We start from the raw sequence: 19,268 nt of genomic DNA, 5'->3' as shown, positions 1-19,268 counted from the left end.
ATAAAGGCAAATATATCCAAACAGCCCCAATTCTGAAGGTCAAGTCCCAAGATTGTCAAAGTTACAACCAGCTAGCACTAAGTAAACAGGGTGCAGTGAGTCAGCCGTCTCTCACATTCATGCAGCTAGTTCAGTTCAGCTCTGGGATCACAGATATTTTCCCAGGTCGAGAGGAATGGCAGGATTCTCAGTGTGTGAGGACCTCAATACCAAAGCTATCCTGAGATATCACCAATAGCACCATGGTGACAGCAAACACCAAGAAGACTGCTGGTGAGCCAGTCTAGGGTTACTCGGACAGGTTCACATACAACATGACATTTCACAGAAGGATCCACCTCTGGGAAGCCCTGATGAAGGGCTTTTGCCCGAAACGTCGATTTTCCTGCTCCTCGGATGCTGCCTGATCTGCTGTGCTTTTCCAGCACCACTCTAATCTAATCTCTGGGAAGATGCAATTCCATTAATCGATGTTCCCAGAAAATGCACCGTTCACTGACAGGAGACATGGAAAAGTGTTGGTACCTGGTGCCCTCGGATCGCCAGGCAGATGGCTGGGTATATGAAAGAAGGATGGCAGAGTCACATGGGATCCAGTTGTGCAACATCTAAACCTCTCCTGTGTGGGATCCCTCAAGATTCCAAGGCCGCAGGGATTGAATCCCAAGAGTACCGAAGCTAAATTCTTCCTCCAAACACGGATTTGGACCTCACCATGTCACATGTCACTCCCTTCAGCACATCATCATTTGGAGGATAATTAGATGACTATTTTGTTTCTTTGTCAATTGCAATCTCTTCCAGCAGCCTATTGAAAGAATGTTCCGGAGTGTCTTCATTGACAATGAGATTGGTTTTGGCCTATTGGCCAACGAGCATGATGGGAACCTGCAGTCACTGACCGGAGCTCATTGTGAAAGGATCCTTTTCAACAGGACGACATGTTGATGGAGTGTAAGTCTGATCAATTCTCTGGCTCAATGTATTCAGGTCAAAAAATTGCCCATGACCCAGGAAGAGGTGAACATTGTCAGCAAAGACCTTGTCTCACAAATGAACAGCAGCTACAGAGATACCCTGGAGTTTTCAATGACTTGTCACCATACCTTCTGGACTTTTCAACATCATTGCTGAGAGAGCTCCTGAGGAAGGCTGTGGCTTGGCGATGGCACGAGGAGGATCAGCATCTGGAACGGACACTGCCAGCAGGGAACCGACCCCCTTGTGCACTATGACCTCCCCCCCCCACAACAGGAAAAAAACAATCTCAAAGGTCATGCTTCACAGAATGGGCCAGGAATGAGCATCGTGCAAGACCGAGAACCAATTCACTTCACATCCACAAGGCTAGCTCAAACAAATCATTCCAACAGAAAGCACCAAACACGTGTTGTGGGGTTTGGGATCACAAGATTCCACACATACCCGCTCAGAAAACGATCACCAGCCACCAATGGTGTCCTCCCTCTGCCACAGGGATATCTACTAAAGCTTCAAACTCTGCTCCAAACTGATCACCTCAGACACACTGAACAGATCGCCTGACCTGATCCAGATAATCCACTGGAGCTACACATCAACAACATTGAGGTGGAGGATTACTCGAAACCAATCTGTTGCTTTCTGCTCAGTATTAATAGAACATAGAACATAGAACAGTACAGCATAGAACAGGCCCTTCAGCCCACGATGTTGTGCCGACCATTGATCCTCATGTAAGGTAAACCTAATGTACGAACCCTCACATTTCTGTGACCATATGCATGTCCAGCAGTCTCTTAAATGTCCCCAATGACCTCACTTCCACAACTGCTGCTGGCAACGCATTCCATGCTCTCACAACTCTCTGCGTAATGTGCCCAGCTTCAATAGGAAACAGCTCATAGCCCACAACTGTGAAGGCTCTGTGGGTTGTTATCATTGCCGAGTGACCAAACTCAATAAAAGGGCAGCGTTAAGATGGAGGGCAATGAGCTTGGAATCTCGAAGGGCAACTGTTAAAAGGAAACTGAGGCCCTGTGCCTGAGACAGCCAATGGGCATGGAGCAGGCAGGGCTACTCCGGCAGTCATTGGCCAGGGATTGATGGGGCCAGTGATATTGAAATACAGTGAGGGGGTGTGAGGCAGCATGGAGGACCACAGAAACAAGGAGAACCTCTCCAACTTCACAAGATTCCATCAGATCCCTTGGGTTCCCATCACCAGCCGAGATCAAGATTTGAAGGTGAGTGAGAATGATGTTGCCAAAGCACCACCATTCAAATTCTCCACAGTGAAGGGCCCACTCCTCAACCAATGAGAAGGCGAGGATGGAACACAGTCACATTGAGGCTGAAGAACTACACAAGATCTTGACGAGAAGGGAACATCTCTTCTCCACCTCCAGGCTGGTGCTATTGAGCTGTGTTTCCCCAGGATTTCTCCTCCAAACAGAAGATCATTTCTTTTTTGTTGATCTGCGTCTCTCTGAACATGTGTGTAGGTTTTAAAATAGGTTTTATGAAGTTTCTGCTTGAGGATTATGTGTTCCTGTTTCTAGTTTTGGTTACTTGTAGCAAGAGTGTATTCATTTATAACAAACAGTAGTTATTGTTAAATACAGGACGGTGTCAATGTTTTCTGTGAACCAGATTCCACCAGACCGATAAACAAGGGTCTTTATGTGCTTTGATTAAATTACAAAGTTTAGCGGGTACCCTGAGAGTAGTGGGGCTCGAGACCCAACCACTTGAACGTATGGGTGAGAGCAAGACACAGTTTCAGTCTCTGCAGGTGAGGTTCTGCCCAGTGGGAGCAGCAGGTTGGATGAACTTGGTGAATTTAGTGGAATGGGCAGGCAGGTAGCAGAGCTGTGTTTAATGCAGAGAGAATAAAGTGATACATTTCAATCAACAGATTGAGGAGAGATGGAATGAAATGAAAGAAACATTTCAAGATGGGGTGTAGGAGCAGAGGGACCTGGGTATGTGTGTACACTCATTATTGAAGGCAGCAGTGGGAAGGTGACCAAAGATGTTGATACAGCGACTGGAATCTAGACTTTACAGATCAGGTTCACTTGAGGGGTTAGGGTCTGGAATGTACTGTCTGAGAGTGAGCGGGGAGAGAGGTTCACTCGAGGGGTTAGGGTCTGGAATGTACTGTCTGAGAGTGAGCGGGGAGAGAGGTTCACTCGAAGGGTTAGGGTCTGGAATGTACTGTCTGAGAGTGTGGGGGGAGAGAGGTTCACTCGAGGGGTTAGGGTCTGGAATGTACTGTCTGAGAGTGAGCGGGGAGAGAGGTTCACTCGAGGGGTTAGGGTCTGGAATGTACTGTTTGAGAGTGAGCGGGGAGAGAGGTTCACTCGAAGGGTTAGGGTCTGGAATGTACTGTCTGAGAGTGAGGGGGAGGGGGAGGTTCACTCGAGGGGTTAGGGTCTGGAATGTACTGTCTGAGAGGGAGGGGGAGGTTCACTCGAAGGGTTAGGGTCTGGAATGTACTGTCTGAGAGTGAGCGGGGAGAGAGGTTCACTCGAAGGGTTAGGGTCTGGAATGTACTGTCTGAGAGTGAGCGGGGAGAGAGGTTCACTCGAGGGGTTAGGGTCTGGAATGTACTGTCTGAGAGTGTGGGGGGAGGGGGAGGTTCACTCAAGGGGTTAGGGTCTGGAATGTACTGTCTGAGAGGAAGGGGGAGGTTCACTCAAGGAATTAGGGTCTGGAAAGTACTGTCTGAGAGTGAGGGGGAGGGGGAGGTTCACTCGAGGGGTTAGGGTCTGGAATGTACTGTCTGAGAGTGAGGGGGAGGGGGAGGTTCACTCGAGGGGTTAGGATCTGGAATGTACTGTCTGAGAGTGTGGGGGGAGAGAGGTTCACTCGAGGGGTTAGGGTCTGGAATGTACTGTCTGAGAGTGTGAGGGAGGGGGAGGTTCACTCGAGGCTTTTACAAGGAGACTGAGTAATTGTGTGAAATGGAGGAGTGTGAGGAAATAATGTGGGGAGAAGCTGAGTAGCTCTTGCAGGGAGCCAGCACTGACTCAGTCGGCCAAATGGCCTCTGATTGAGTTGTGTTGACATTCTATGGTTTAATGAACCCTGACTAGTCCTGTTCCACCAATCAGAGGTAAGGGTGTCTCTGAGATAAGCCTCTCCCAACAAATCCCATTTGCCTTCCCAAAACCTGACCTCCTCCTGTATCTGTCTCAGGTTAGACCCACCCAATTACAGCTGTCCTCCCCAAAACCACACCAGCCTTTCATCCTCCAACCACAACGGTCTTGGAGCCCCCAATCGGCTTAGTCACATGGTCACCTCCACCTTTGATCCCCAAGTCCCTATTCGACACCTTCCTGTCTCTCAGCGTGGCCTTTCCCAGTAGGTCAGGATAGATGTGGTGGGGAACTGGTTGTGTCCATCTCTCTCTCTCTCTCTCTCGTTTCTCTCCTTTCCTGCTCATGTCTTCTTTGAGTTCATCTTGACTGTGAAACTCAGAGAAGACCTGAGCCCCTGACTCTGCCCTGGTCTCTACGTTGGACACTAAAGAGATTTTCCTCCTTGTTGGGTCCATTATTACCATGTCCCACAGAAACATCTGTACAAACCCAGCGAATCCACTCCCACTTCTCCCAGACACTGAGTGTTGACCTTTCATAAACCTGGTGTCAGACATTATAAGTTCAGGATTGACTCTGATCTTGCTCCCAAACCCTGTCCTGGTCTGACCTACACTCACCCATACTTAGCCAACTCACAATCTTAGTTTCAAATCACTCCTTGGCTTTACCTTGGCCTTTCTCTGTAATCTCCTCCGGCCTACCATCACTCTGGGTTCTCTGGCTCTGTCCAGGAAAGCTAGAGTCTCCCTGGACCTCAGTCGCTTTGTCAATAGCACTGGGGCCTTTAGCAAGTGAGTCCCGAAGCTCTGGAATATCCCCCTAGAGCTCTGAACCTGCTGGCTCACATCAATCCCTCAACACCCTCCTTCAGACCTGCATCCTTCACCTGATGCTGTCTCATCAAAACGGATATCTCTTTATGAAGTGGCTCCGTGTCAGCGTTCCCTCTCGAGAGTTCCTGGTGTCTGAGGCAGGCTGTGTCTTTCTGATGAAGACATGGTCGAGCTGGGTGCTGCTGTCACTGCTCTGTCTGTTTCTAATGGCCTGTGTTTCAACCATGCAGGAATTCAGATTAATCAGGAGTTCATCAAAGATTCAATGAGATTTTACAGTTCTAAACCACAGCTGCTGACTGGGATAAATGCAAAGGACACAAACGCTATTAACTCATGGGTGCAAGAAAAAACAGGCGGGAAAATTAAAACGTTCTTCAATGAGGTTCCACGCAACATTGTTCTGCTGTTGCTGAACGCCATCCATTTCAAAGGTGGGTGAGTCTGTTTTGGTGATATCTCACACAGAGCCACTGGGCCCTCACTGTCTCCATCCACTGGGCCCTCTCTGTCTCTATCCACTGGGCCCTCTCTGTCTCTATCCACTGGGCCCTCAGTGTCTCCATCCACTGGGCCCTCACTGTCTCCATCCACTGGGCCCTCAGTGTCTCCATCCACTGGGCCCTCTCTGTCTCTATCCACTGGACCCTCTCTGTCTCTGTCCACTGGGCCCTCAGTGTCTCCATCCACTGGACCCTCACTGTCTCCGTCCACTGGACCCTCTCTGTCTCTGTCCACTGGGCCCTCAGTGTCTCCGTCCACTGGACCCTCACTGTCTCCGTCCACTGGACCCTCTCTGTCTCCGTCCACTGGGCCCTCAGTGTCTCCGTCCACTGGGCCCTCACTGTCTCCATCCACTGGGCCCTCTCTGTCTCTATCCACTGGACCCTCTCTGTCTCTGTCCACTGGGCCCTCAGTGTCTCCGTCCACTGGACCCTCACTGTCTCTGTCCACTGGATCCTCACTGTCTCTGTCCACTGGGCTCTCACTGTCTCCATCCACTGGATCCTCACTGTCTCTGTCCACTGGATCCTCACTGTCTCTGTCCACGGGGCTCTCACTGTCTCCATCCACTGGATCCTCACAGTCTCCATCCACTAGATCCTCACTGTCTCTGTCCACTGGACCTCCACTGTCTCCATCCACTGGGCCCTCACTGTCTCTGTCCACTGGACCTTCACTGCCTCTATTCACTGGGCCCTCTCTGTCTCTATCCACTGGACCCTCTCTGTCTCTGTCCACTGGGCCCTCTCTGTCTCTATCCACTGGACCCTCTCTGTCTCTGTCCACTGGGCCCTCAGTGTCTCCGTCCACTGGACCCTCACTGTCTCTGTCCACTGGATCCTCACTGTCTCTGTCCACTGGGCTCTCACTGTCTCCATCCACTGGATCCTCACTGTCTCTGTCCACTGGATCCTCACTGTCTCTGTCCACGGGGCTCTCACTGTCTCCATCCACTGGATCCTCACAGTCTCCATCCACTAGATCCTCACTGTCTCTGTCCACTGGACCTCCACTGTCTCCATCCACTGGGCCCTCACTGTCTCTGTCCACTGGACCTTCACTGCCTCTATTCACTGGGCCCTCACTGTCTCTGGCCATTGGGCCCTCACTGTCTTCATTCACTGGGCCCTCACTGTCTCTATCCACACACTGACCCTCACTGGGGTACAATCCTCCACACACACTGACTCTCACTGGGGTACAGTCCCTCACACACACACTGACCCTCACTGGGGTACAGTCCCACACACACACTGACCCTCACTGGGGTACAATCCTCCACACACACTGACTCTCACTGGGGTACAGTCCCTCACACACACACTGACCCTCACTGGGGTACAGTCCCACACACACACTGACCCTCACTGGGGTACAGTCCCACACATACACTGACCCTCACTGGGGTACAATCCCACACACACACTGACTCTCACTGGGGTACAGTCCCTCACACACACACTGACCCTCACTGGGGTACAGTCCCACACACACACATAGACTCTCACTGGGGAACAGTCCCACACATACACTGACCCTCACTGGGGTACAGTCCCACACACACACTGATCCTCACTGAGGTACAATCCCACACACACACTGACTCTCACTGGGGTACAGTCCCACACAGACTGACTCTCACTGGGGTACAATCCCACACAAACACTGACTCTCACTGGTGTACAGTCCCACACACACACTGATCCTCACTGAGGTACAGTCCCACACACACACTGACCCTCACTGGGATACAGTCCCATACACACTGACTCGCACTGGAGTACAGTCCCACACACACACTGACTCTCACTGGGGTACAGTCCCACACAGACTGACTCTCACTGAGGTACAGTCCCACATATACTGACCCTCACTGGGGTACAGTCCCACACACACTGACTCTCAGTGGGGTACAGTCCCACTCACACACTGACCCTCACTGGGGTACACTCCCACACACACACACAGACCCTCACTGGGGTACAGTCCCACACACACACTGACCCTCACTGAGATACAGTCCCACACATACTGACCCTCACTGGGGTACAGTCCCACCCACACACACAGACCCTCACTGGGGTACAGTCCCACACACACACTGACCCTCACTGGGGTACAGTCTCACACATACACTGACCCTCACTGGGGTACAATCCCACACACACACTGACTCTCACTGGGGTACAGTCCTTCACACACACACTGACCCTCACTGGGGTACAGTCCCACACACACACATAGACTCTCACTGGGGAACAGTCCCACACATACACTGACCCTCACTGGGGTACAGTCCCACACACACACTGATCCTCACTGAGTAACAATCCCACACACACACTGACTCTCACTGGGGTACAGTCCCACACAGACTGACTCTCACTGGGGTACAATCCCACACATACACTGACCCTCACTGGGGTACAGTCCCACACAAACACTGACTCTCACTGGTGTACAGTCCCACACACACACTGACCCTCACTGGGATACAGTCCCATACACACTGACTCGCACTGGAGTACAGTCCCACACACACACTGACTCTCACTGGGGTACAATCCCACACACACACTGACCCTCACTGGGGGACAGTCCCACAGACACTGACCGTCACTGGGGGACAGTCCCACACACACTGACCCTCACTGGGGGACAGTTCCACACACACACTGACCCTCACTGGGGGACAGTCCCACACACACACTGACCCTCACTGGGGGACAGTCCCACACACACACTGACTCTCACTGGGGTACAGTCCCTCACACACACACTGACCCTCACTGGGGTACAGTCCCACACACACACATAGACTCTCACTGGGGAACAGTCCCACACATACACTGACCCTCACTGGGGTACAGTCCCACACACACACTGATCCTCACTGAGGTACAATCCCACACACACACTGACTCTCACTGGGGTACAGTCCCACACAGACTGACTCTCACTGGGGTACAATCCCACACAAACACTGACTCTCACTGGTGTACAGTCCCACACACACACTGATCCTCACTGAGGTACAGTCCCACACACACACTGACCCTCACTGGGATACAGTCCCATACACACTGACTCGCACTGGAGTACAGTCCCACACACACACTGACTCTCACTGGGGTACAGTCCCACACAGACTGACTCTCACTGAGGTACAGTCCCACATATACTGACCCTCACTGGGGTACAGTCCCACACACACTGACTCTCAGTGGGGTACAGTCCCTTTCACACACTGACCCTCACTGGGGTACACTCCCACACACACACACAGACCCTCACTGGGGTACAGTCCCACACACACACTGACCCTCACTGAGATACAGTCCCACACATACTGACCCTCACTGGGGTACAGTCCCACACACACACACAGATCCTCACTGGGGTACAGTCCCACACACACACTGACCCTCACTGGGGTACAGTCTCACACATACACTGACCCTCACTGGGGTACAATCCCACACACACACTGACTCTCACTGGGGTACAGTCCTTCACACACACACTGACCCTCACTGGGGTACAGTCCCACACACACACATAGACTCTCACTGGGGAACAGTCCCACACATACACTGACCCTCACTGGGGTACAGTCCCACACACACACTGATCCTCACTGAGTAACAATCCCACACACACACTGACTCTCACTGGGGTACAGTCCCACACAGACTGACTCTCACTGGGGTACAATCCCACACAAACACTGACTCTCACTGGTGTACAGTCCCACACACACACTGATCCTCACTGAGGTACAGTCCCACACACACACTGACCCTCACTGGGATACAGTCCCATACACACTGACTCGCACTGGAGTACAGTCCCACACACACACACTGACTCTCACTGGGGTACAGTCCCACACAGACTGACTCTCACTGAGGTACAGTCCCACATATACTGACACTCACTGGGGTACAGTCCCACACACACTGACTGTCAGTGGGGTACAGTCCCACTCACACACTGACCCTCACTGGGGTACACTCCCACACACACACACAGACCCTCACTGGGGTACAGTCCCACACACACACTGACCCTCACTGAGATACAGTCCCACACATACTGACCCTCACTGGGGTACAGTCCCACCCACACACACAGACCCTCACTGGGGTACAGTCCCACACACACACTGACCCTCACTGGGGTACAGTCTCACACATACACTGACCCTCACTGGGGTACAATCCCACACACACACTGACTCTCACTGGGGTACAGTCCTTCACACACACACTGACCCTCACTGGGGTACAGTCCCACACACACACATAGACTCTCACTGGGGAACAGTCCCACACATACACTGACCCTCACTGGGGTACAGTCCCACACACACACTGATCCTCACTGAGTAACAATCCCACACACACACTGACTCTCACTGGGGTACAGTCCCACACAGACTGACTCTCACTGGGGTACAATCCCACACATACACTGACCCTCACTGGGGTACAGTCCCACACAAACACTGACTCTCACTGGTGTACAGTCCCACACACACACTGATCCTCACTGAGGTACAGTCCCACACACACACTGACCCTCACTGGGATACAGTCCCATACACACTGACTCGCACTGGAGTACAGTCCCACACACACACTGACTCTCACTGGGGTACAGTCCCACACAGACTGACTCTCACTGAGGTACAGTCCCACATATACTGACCCTCACTGGGGTACAGTCCCACACACACTGACTCTCAGTGGGGTACAGTCCCACTCACACACTGACCCTCACTGGGGTACACTCCCACACACACACACTGACCCTACTGGGCTACACTCCTACACACACACACAGACCCTCACTGGGGTACAGTCCCACACACACACTGACCCTCACTGAGATACAGTCCCACACATACTGACCCTCACTGGGGTACAGTCCCACACACACACACAGACCCTCACTGGGGTACAGTCCCACACACACACTGACCCTCAGTGGGGTACAGTCTCACACAGACTGACTCTCACTGAGATACAGTCCCACACAGACTGACTCTCACTGGGGTACAATCCCACACACACACTGACCCTCACTGGGAGACAGTCCCACACACACTGACCGTCACTGGGAGACAGTCCCACACACACTGACCCTCACTGGGGGACAGTTCCACACACACAGACCCTCACTGGGGGACAGTCCCACACACACACTGACCCTCACTGGGGGACAGTCCCACACACACACTGACCCTCACTGGGGTACAATCCCACACACACACTGACCCTCACTGGGGTACAGTCCCACACACACACACTGACCCTCACTAGGGTACTGTCCCACTCACACACTGACCCTCACTGGGGTGCAGTCCCACACACTCTGACCCTCACTGGGGTATAGTCCCACACACACACTGACCGTCACTGGGATACAGTCCCACCCACACACTGACCGTCACTGGGGTACAGTCCCACACACACTGACTCTCATTGGGGTACAGTCCCAAACACACACTGCCCCTCACTGGGGACATTCCCCCACACACTGACCCTCATTTGGGTACAGTCCCACACACACTGACCCTCACTGGGGTACTGTCCCACACACACAGACCCTCACTGGGGTACAGTCCCACACACACACTGACCCTCACTGGGGGACAGTCCCACACACACTGACCCTCACTGGGGTACAGTCCCACACACACTGACCCTCACTGGGGTACAGTCCCACACACACAGACCCTCACTGGGGTACAGTCCCACACACACTGACTCTCATTGGGGTACAGTCCCACACACACAGACCCTCACTGGGGTACAGTCCCACACACACTGACTCTCATTGGGGTACAGTCCCACACACACACTGACCCTCACTGGGGTACAGTCGCACACACACACACTGACCCTCACTGGGGTACAGTCCCACACACACTGACTCTCATTGGGGTACAGTCCCACACACACTGACCCTCACTGGGGTATAGTCCCACACACACTGACCCTCACTGGGTCAGTGACTCTATGACTCTATGTGCATTCCTGATGCCTAACTGTGGAGTTTTCACCACATTCCTCAACACTATTCCTATTCAAATAACCATCCAGTACCTTTCCTGAAAGCCTCAGTTAATCCAGCCTCCCTCCCCCACATTGCCAGACAGTGCATTCCAGACCTGGACTACTCGCTTGGTGACAATGTATGAAACATTACCCTTGCTCTGTTTGTTCATCACTTTAAATCTTTCCCTCTCAATTCTTGTTCCTTTTATGAGCAGGAACAGCTCCTCCCTGTCCAGCCACTCATAAGTTTTGAGAACCTCCGTTATATCTCCTCTTAGCTTCTCTTCAAGGAGAAGATTCCCAACCTGTTCAATCTATCCTCATTATCGATTTTCTCATTCCTGGAGCCATTTTTGTAAATCGCTGCTGCATTGTCTCCAATATGTTCACAAATTTCCTGTAATGTGGCATCCACAACAGTACACCATATTCTAGCTAGATCTAACAGGTGTCTTATCCAAATTCAATATTATTTCTGTGCTCTTGTATCCCCTATTCATAAAGCTCAGAATATTGAATGTTTCATTAACTACTCATCGAACTGTCCTGCCACCTTCAATGATCTTGGCAAGTTGTTGGAGGGAATCCTGAGGGACAGGATGTACATGTATTTGGAAAGGCAAGGACTGATTCGGGATAGTCAACATGGCTTTGTGCGTGGGAAATCGTGTCTCACAAACTTGATTGAGTTTTTTGAAGAAGTAACAAAGAAGGTTGATGAGGGCAGAGCAGTAGATGTGATCTACATGGACTTCAGTAAGGTGTTCGATGAGGTTCCCCATGGGAGACTGATTAGCAAGGTTAGATCTCATGGAATACAGGGAGAACTAGCCATTTGGATACAGAACTGGCTCAAAGGTAGAAGACTCAAAGGTGGTGGTGGAGGGTTGTTTTTCAGACTGGAGGCCTGTGACCAGTGGAGTGCCACAAGGATCGGTGCTGGGTCCTCTACTTTTTGTCATTTACATCAATGATTTGGATGTGAACATAAGAGGTACAGTTAGTAAGTTTGTAGATGACACCAAAATTGGAGGTGTAGTGGACAGCGAAGAGGGTTACCTCAGATTACAACAGGATCTGGACCAGAGGGGCCAATGGGCTGAGAAGTGGCAGATGGAGTTTAATTCAGATAAATGTGAGGTGCTGCATTTTGGGAAAGCAAATCTTAGCAGGACTTATACACTTAATGGTAAGGTCCTAGGGAGTGTTGCTGAACAGAGACCTTAGAGTGCAGGTTCATAGCTCCTTGAAAGTGGAGTCACAGGTAGATAGGATAGTGAAGAAGGTGTTTGGTATGCCTTCCTTTATTGGTCAGAGTATTGAGTACAGGAGTTGGGAGGTCATGTTGCGGCTGTACAGGACATTGGTTAGGCCACTGTTGGAATATTGCGTGCAATTCTGGTCTCCTTACTATCGGAAAGATGTTGTGAAACTTGAAAGGATTCAGAAAAGATTTACAAGGATGTTGCCAGGGTTGGAGGATCTGAGCTACAGGGAGAGGTTGAACAGGTTAGGGCTGTTTTCCCTGGAGCATCGGAGGCTGAGGGGTGATCTTATAGAGGTTTATAAAATCATGAGGGGCATGGATAGGATAAATAGGCAAAGTCCTTTCCCTGGGGTCGGGGAGCTAGAGGGCATAGGTTTAGGGTGAGAGGGGAAAGATATAAAAGAGACCTAAGGGGCAACCTTTTCACGCAGAAGGTGGTATGTGTATGGAATGAGCTGCCAGAGGAAGTGGTGGAGGCTGGTACAATTGCAACATTTAAGAGGCATTTGGATGGTTTTATGAATAGGAAGGGTTTGAAGGGATATGGGCCGACTGCTGGCAGGTGGGACTAGACTGGATTGGGATAGCTGGTCGGCATGGACGGGTTGGACTGAAGGGTCTGTTTCCATGCTGTACATCTCTATGACTCTATGATTTTTTCACATAGACACCAAGGTACCTCTGCTTCTCCACTTCTCCAGTATGTTTGCACCTGTATCTCCTATTTTATATTGTTTTTCAAAGTTCTGTCAACCAAAGTGCATCACCTCACTCCTCTGCATTGAAGCTCACCTGCCACCTAATTCCTCACTCCTCCAACTTGTCATTGCTCTTTTTTGGAATTTCATTCTGCTGTTCTCACAGTTTTCAATTCTCCTAACTTTGAAATTGTTCTGTGTACACCAAGATATCGATCATTTATATATCAGGAAATGCAAGGGTCCCAATACAAAATTCACCGCAATTTTCCTGCAGGTTGAAAAATATTTATTGACTATGACTGTTTCCTATTTGTAACTGTGTCACAACTGTTCCTTTTGAACCATGAGCGATAACTTTCCTCACAGGTGTGTGACACTATATCAAATGGCCTCTGGCAATCCATGTATAGCATATCAACAGCTTTACCCTCATCGAACCTTTCTGTTACCTCATCAAAACACTCCAGTCAGTTGGTTCAACACCAATTCCCAGTTAGACATCTAAAGCTGACTCTTCATGACCAACCCACCACTCGCCATGTAATTCCTAAATTCATCCTGAATAATTGTTTCTAGAATCTTTCCCATAACCGAAGTTTAACTGACTGGAATTACTGGGAATATTCTTGCCAACTTTCTTGAACAAAGCCATGATCTTTACAATTCTCCAGTCTTCTGGCACCTCCCCCAGAGACTGTAAGATTGAGAGCAGTGTTCCTGTAATTTCTAATCTCACTTTGTTCAGACTCCCCTGGACACATCTCCTCCTGTCTCGGGGCCTTCCCAATTTTAAATACCCACAGTCTCTCGAACACTTACCCTTGTTAGGTTTGAACCTGCCCAGTGACTGAGTTCCCTTCCTGAAGAAGGGCTGATGCCTGAAACGTCGATTCTCCTGCTCCTTGGATGCTGCCTGACCTGCTGCGCTTTTCCAGCAACACATTTTCAGCTCTGATCTCCAGCATCTGCAGTCCTCACTTTCTCCCAGTGACTGAGTTCCTTCCTCTGGTGAACTGGGCGTCTCCCTCTCTGCTAAAGCCAGATGTAATCTTTTTTTGTTTAAACCCTCCGCCATGCCCTCTGCCCTGATCTGTAAATCCTTGTTTTGGTCTCTCATCAGTCCTATCCTTCTTTGAGGTACTCTTTCACAATGTACATGCCTACAAATGGCTTTCAGTCACCCTTTATGTTGGCTGCTGGTCTTTTCTCAAATTCTCTCTTTGCTGCTTGAAAATACTTCCTCATCTTCTCCTGGATCTCAGTTGTATTTTCAGCCTGACACTTGTCATGACTGTATGATTCTTACTTATCTTGATTCTAGCTTCTTTGTGATCCGGGGAGCTCGGGTTTTGTATGTCCTACCTTTCCTAGTTGTGATAACACCTTGTCAGGGTGAGAACCCTCTCTCTGAAGGGAGCCCATTGTTCAGGGACAGCCTCTTGTTTAACCTGCAGCTCCATCATTGTCCTACGAAAGTCTGCTCTCTGCCAGTTGAGTATTCTCACTCTGCATTGACCAACGTCATTCTCCAATATCGTCCTGAACCTTACAGTACAATGATTGCTGTTTCCTAAATGTTCCCCAGCTGACCTTGGCCCACCACATTTCCAAGACCAGGTTTGAGAGAGCATCCTTTCGTGTTGGTCTGCTGCTGAGAAATGTGTTGAATACTGCTGATGGTATTATGTTTTATTCCCACACCGACAGGGTTATGGCAAGTTCAGTTTGATCCTCTCGCAACCGCCAGTGATGTCTTCTACAAGGAGGATGGGAGTTCTGTCCAGGTGGCGATGATGCAGCATCCCAAATACCCCATCAGTAGTTTCCATGATGATGATCTTCAGATTGAGGTACGTGCTGATTCCCACAGTGACTGTTTCCACTCATATCCCATTCAGCCTTTGAAGTCTGACCCTGTTGAATAGGGTCATTTTCCTGTTCCCACTGTCCTGGAACTGATTCCAGGCACAACACTCCTCTCTTGTGGCTCCTCGGAGTTATTCCATCTCCTATTGAAGACTCTGTGACTGGTGAGGGCTCAGCTGATGGCAATCCTCCCCCTGCCGTCGCTGGCTCGGAATTGGAGGTCCAGCTGTGTCCATGGAATATTGCGTGCAATTCTGGTCTCCTTCCTATCGGATGGATGTTGTGAAACTTGAAAGGGTTCAGAAAAGATTTAAAAGGATGTTGCCAGGGTTGGAGGATTTGAGCTGCAGGGAGAGGCTGAACAGGCTGGGGCTGTTTTCCCTGGAGCGTCGGAGGCTGAGGGGTGACCTTATGGAGGTTTATAAAATCATGAGGGACATGGATAGGGTAAATAGACAAGGTCTTTTCCCTGGGGTGGGGGAGTCCAGAACTAGAGGGTATAGGATTAGGGTGAGAGGGGAAAGATATAAAAGAGACCTGAGGGGCAACCTTTTCAAACAGAGTGTGGTATGTGTATGGAATGAGCTGCCAGAAGAAGTGGTGGAGGCTGGGACAATGACAACATTTAAAAGACATCTGGATGGGTTTATGACTAGGAAGGGTTTGGAGGGATATGGGCCGGGTGCTGGCAGGTGGGACTGGATGAATTTAGGATATCGAGACATGTTGGACTGGAGGGTCTGTTTCCGCGCTGTATTTCTCTATGACTCTATGTGCAAAGCTCAGCAGAGATTAGTCCAAATAGAGCTAGTCACTCTCAAGGTGAAAATCATTGACAGAGTGTGGAAGAAAAGACTTGCACGTCAATAACATCTTCACAGCATGATGCAGAGAGGCCATTTGGCCCATTGTACTCATGCTGACTCTATGGGAGAGGGTTCCCCTCAGCTCTGTCCAACTCTCCAATTAAATGCATTAATCAAAGAAGAAACAGACTGAAATTATTGCATGGCCTCTTTCTGTTCCTGTTTAACAACCTTCGGATATTCCAAAACACTCACAGCCAATGAAGGGCACTCACTTTGCAATGTAGACAGTGTGGCAGCCAATCCGCAAACAGCATTGAGATAAACGACCAGGTTGTATGCTGTATGGGCTGTTGGGTCAGGGATAAATACTCTTCCTTGGGATGGTGTTATGGATCATTTCTGCCCAGTCAAGGGCAGACAGATCTCTCAGGTGAATCACTGCACTTCTGGCACAGTCACACTCCCTCAGTACTGCATGGGAGCTGTCAGGTCAATTCAGGGCTCAGATCTTTGATGCAAATCCCAAAACCAGCGAGTTGGAGATTTCATCATTTGAGATACAGAATTGAAAAACAGCTCTCTTACTTAAAGTGTTTAATGCTCTGCAATTCAACCAAGCAGAGGGCTGTTTCAGGGTAGGTTTCCTTAATTGAAAGGATTTTTGATGTTGCTCAGTCTGAGATTCTCTCTCTCACTGCTTCAAAACACAATGTTATATCAGACAGTTCTGAAGCCATGCAGCACTTGATCTTTAAACTCTCTTGGTATCTCAGTGAGAGCAGTCTAACTTTCAGTTCCATTTATAGCCCAATAAGAAACAATATGGTGTCTTCCATACATCAGAGCAATTCACTGATTAACACTCTGTTCTGAGGAAGGGTCACTCAACCTGAAACATTAACTCTGCTTTCTCTCCATAGATGCTGCCAAACCTGCTGAGTTTTTTCAGCAATTTCTAAGTTTGTCACTGATTTAAACAACAGCTTTGTCTGCTCTGTTAGTTCCACTGACAATTTCCTTAGAATGTTTGAAGCAGTCACCTGGACAATCCCAAATGGGGAAGACTGAGACTGAGATATATCTTTGGTTTAGCCTGAGTCAGGTGATTGGACCTGAAGCAGTGATTTAAAGTTACCAAAATATCCTGGAATCTCAGCTTATTATCGCCTCACCTGCAGGACCTGCCTGCAAACAGACCAGCAGGAACAATCCCTGAGCAACAATTTGATGTTTTCATGAAATTTGTTTGTTCACTACTGACCGATTGCAGACGGGAACAAATCTGAAATTGGTTTGAGGTCAGAGGTCATCTGATAAAACCTCCAGGATATGTCCAAACAGATGGCAAACCTGAACCAATCAGAACACTGCAATTTGTGTGGGTACAATGGTGGATAATGGGAGCCCTGCCCAGGATCCCTGACTCTAGTCAGAGATTCCATTGGGTTACCGGTGACGGAGTACAGCCAGAAGCTGGTAAAGCTTTTTGGGGATTTAGAGAGTTTAGAATGTGTAGACCACACCCACTGAGAACAATTAAATTACTTTGATATTTTCAGTTAGAAAACTAGATGAGTACACGAGAGACAAGGGAATAAAAAGATTTACTCAAAGACTGGGATGTGTCAGATACAATTGGAGTAGATTCATGTAAACACCAGCAGGAAGTAGTTGGGCCGAAAGGCCTGTTTCTCTGTTGTATAATCAATGTGACTCTGTGTAACTGTCTATAATCCTGCAAACAACAATGGGGGCAGGATCATTCCAACACTACCTCAAGGGGAGGGCTCAAACTGGAATGAAGCCTTTGGGAGTGGGGGCTAGAATTGATGGGGGACAATGATACATGTTCTCTCCAGTCTACATGGTTGACAGTGTTGTTTCTATAGGTTGCCAGATTATCCTTCAAACAGAACATGAGCTTTATTGTTGTGAAACCAATGGGGACTGGAAAACTCGACAGCATTGTGTCCAGACTGAACATCTCAGATCTACTGGCCCACAACTTCAAGACTCGTCCAATGCCAGTCCAAATCCCAAAACTCAACATCAACTTTGATGTCGAACTAAACAAAGCCTTGAAGAACCTTGGTAGGTCATCCATTCCCCAAATTTATCCCATTCCCCAAATTTATCCCATTCCCCAATGTTTTTCTAATATTCTTGCATCATGAGTTAATCACTAATGCACTAACACTTCCAATTGGCACAATCCTCCCTCTCCGAGAAAATCAGAATTACAGCATCAACTCAGAAACCGTCTCTCATTGGTAGTGGGCAGGTGTGAGAGAGATGATGAGTGTGTGTGTGTGTGTGTGTGTGAGTGAAAGTGTGAGAGAGTGTGTGTGAGAATGTGTGAGTGAGTGTGAGTGTTTGAGTGTGAGAGTGGGAGGTGAGCTTTGTTGGATCCTTGTTGGGAACTGCAAGAAGCCTGCACCAGTCTAACTGCTCCTGTCTCGTTCCTGCTCTCTGCTCTCTGCTCTCACAGGCCTGGGCAAGCTGTTCTCGAACCCTGACCTGCGCAGGATCTCACCCATGCCCCTGCTTGTGTCCAGTATTCAGCACAAGGCGATGATGGAGCTGAAGGAGGAGGGAGTACAGGCTGCTGCTAGTACAGGCATTGCTGTGAACCGCTCCTTCATGAAGTGGACCATCAATCGACCATTCTTCTTCATCATCCGCGATGACATCTCTGGAATCCCCATCTTCCTGGGGACCATCAAAGACCCAAAACCACAAATTCAGGCTGGAACCCGGGAGAAATTGGTGGTGAATCTTGAGAGAATAAGGAGGGTCAAAGAGATGATGAATCCCAAATGAGATCTCAGCTGGGATCTTTTGGCAGCACCTGATGTCATTCTGATCTGGTGACATCAGGTTGGAGTTTTTTTTAAAACAAATGAATAAACAATAATTCACACTCTGCCTCCTGATCTGCTCCGATTACTTGCCCATGAATTTATGGAAATGAATTGAAATGTGGACACAGGTTCCAATTGTGTCATATGGATTGTTATACAAGAATGAGGCGGCTCAGTGGTGAGCACTGCTGCCTCACAGCACCAGGGTCCCAGGTTCGATTCCAGCCTCGGGTGACTGTCTGTGTGGAGTTTGCACATTCTCCCCGGGTCTGCG

General features: G+C 49.5%; 1 protein-coding gene across 1 annotated transcript in view; it reads left to right on the top strand.

The window, feature by feature from the left end:
- The window catches only part of LOC140491218 (alpha-2-antiplasmin-like), a 29,872-nt gene extending 10,814 nt beyond the window's left edge, over positions 1-19,058 (top strand). The window contains exons 4-7 of the mRNA XM_072589198.1: positions 5,155-5,358; positions 15,166-15,308; positions 18,023-18,224; positions 18,622-19,058. Coding sequence (XP_072445299.1) covers positions 5,155-5,358; positions 15,166-15,308; positions 18,023-18,224; positions 18,622-18,953 — 881 coding nt within the window. The 3' untranslated portion in view covers positions 18,954-19,058. The remainder of the gene's footprint in view (positions 1-5,154; positions 5,359-15,165; positions 15,309-18,022; positions 18,225-18,621) is intronic.
- The last annotated feature ends 210 nt before the right edge of the window (positions 19,059-19,268 follow it).

The sequence above is a fragment of the Chiloscyllium punctatum genome, chromosome 19 (assembly GCF_047496795.1).
Source record: "Chiloscyllium punctatum isolate Juve2018m chromosome 19, sChiPun1.3, whole genome shotgun sequence".
Taxonomy (NCBI): domain Eukaryota; kingdom Metazoa; phylum Chordata; class Chondrichthyes; order Orectolobiformes; family Hemiscylliidae; genus Chiloscyllium; species Chiloscyllium punctatum.
The sequence above is the reverse complement of the archived record's forward strand: the minus strand, read 5'-3'. Positions and strand labels throughout refer to the sequence as shown.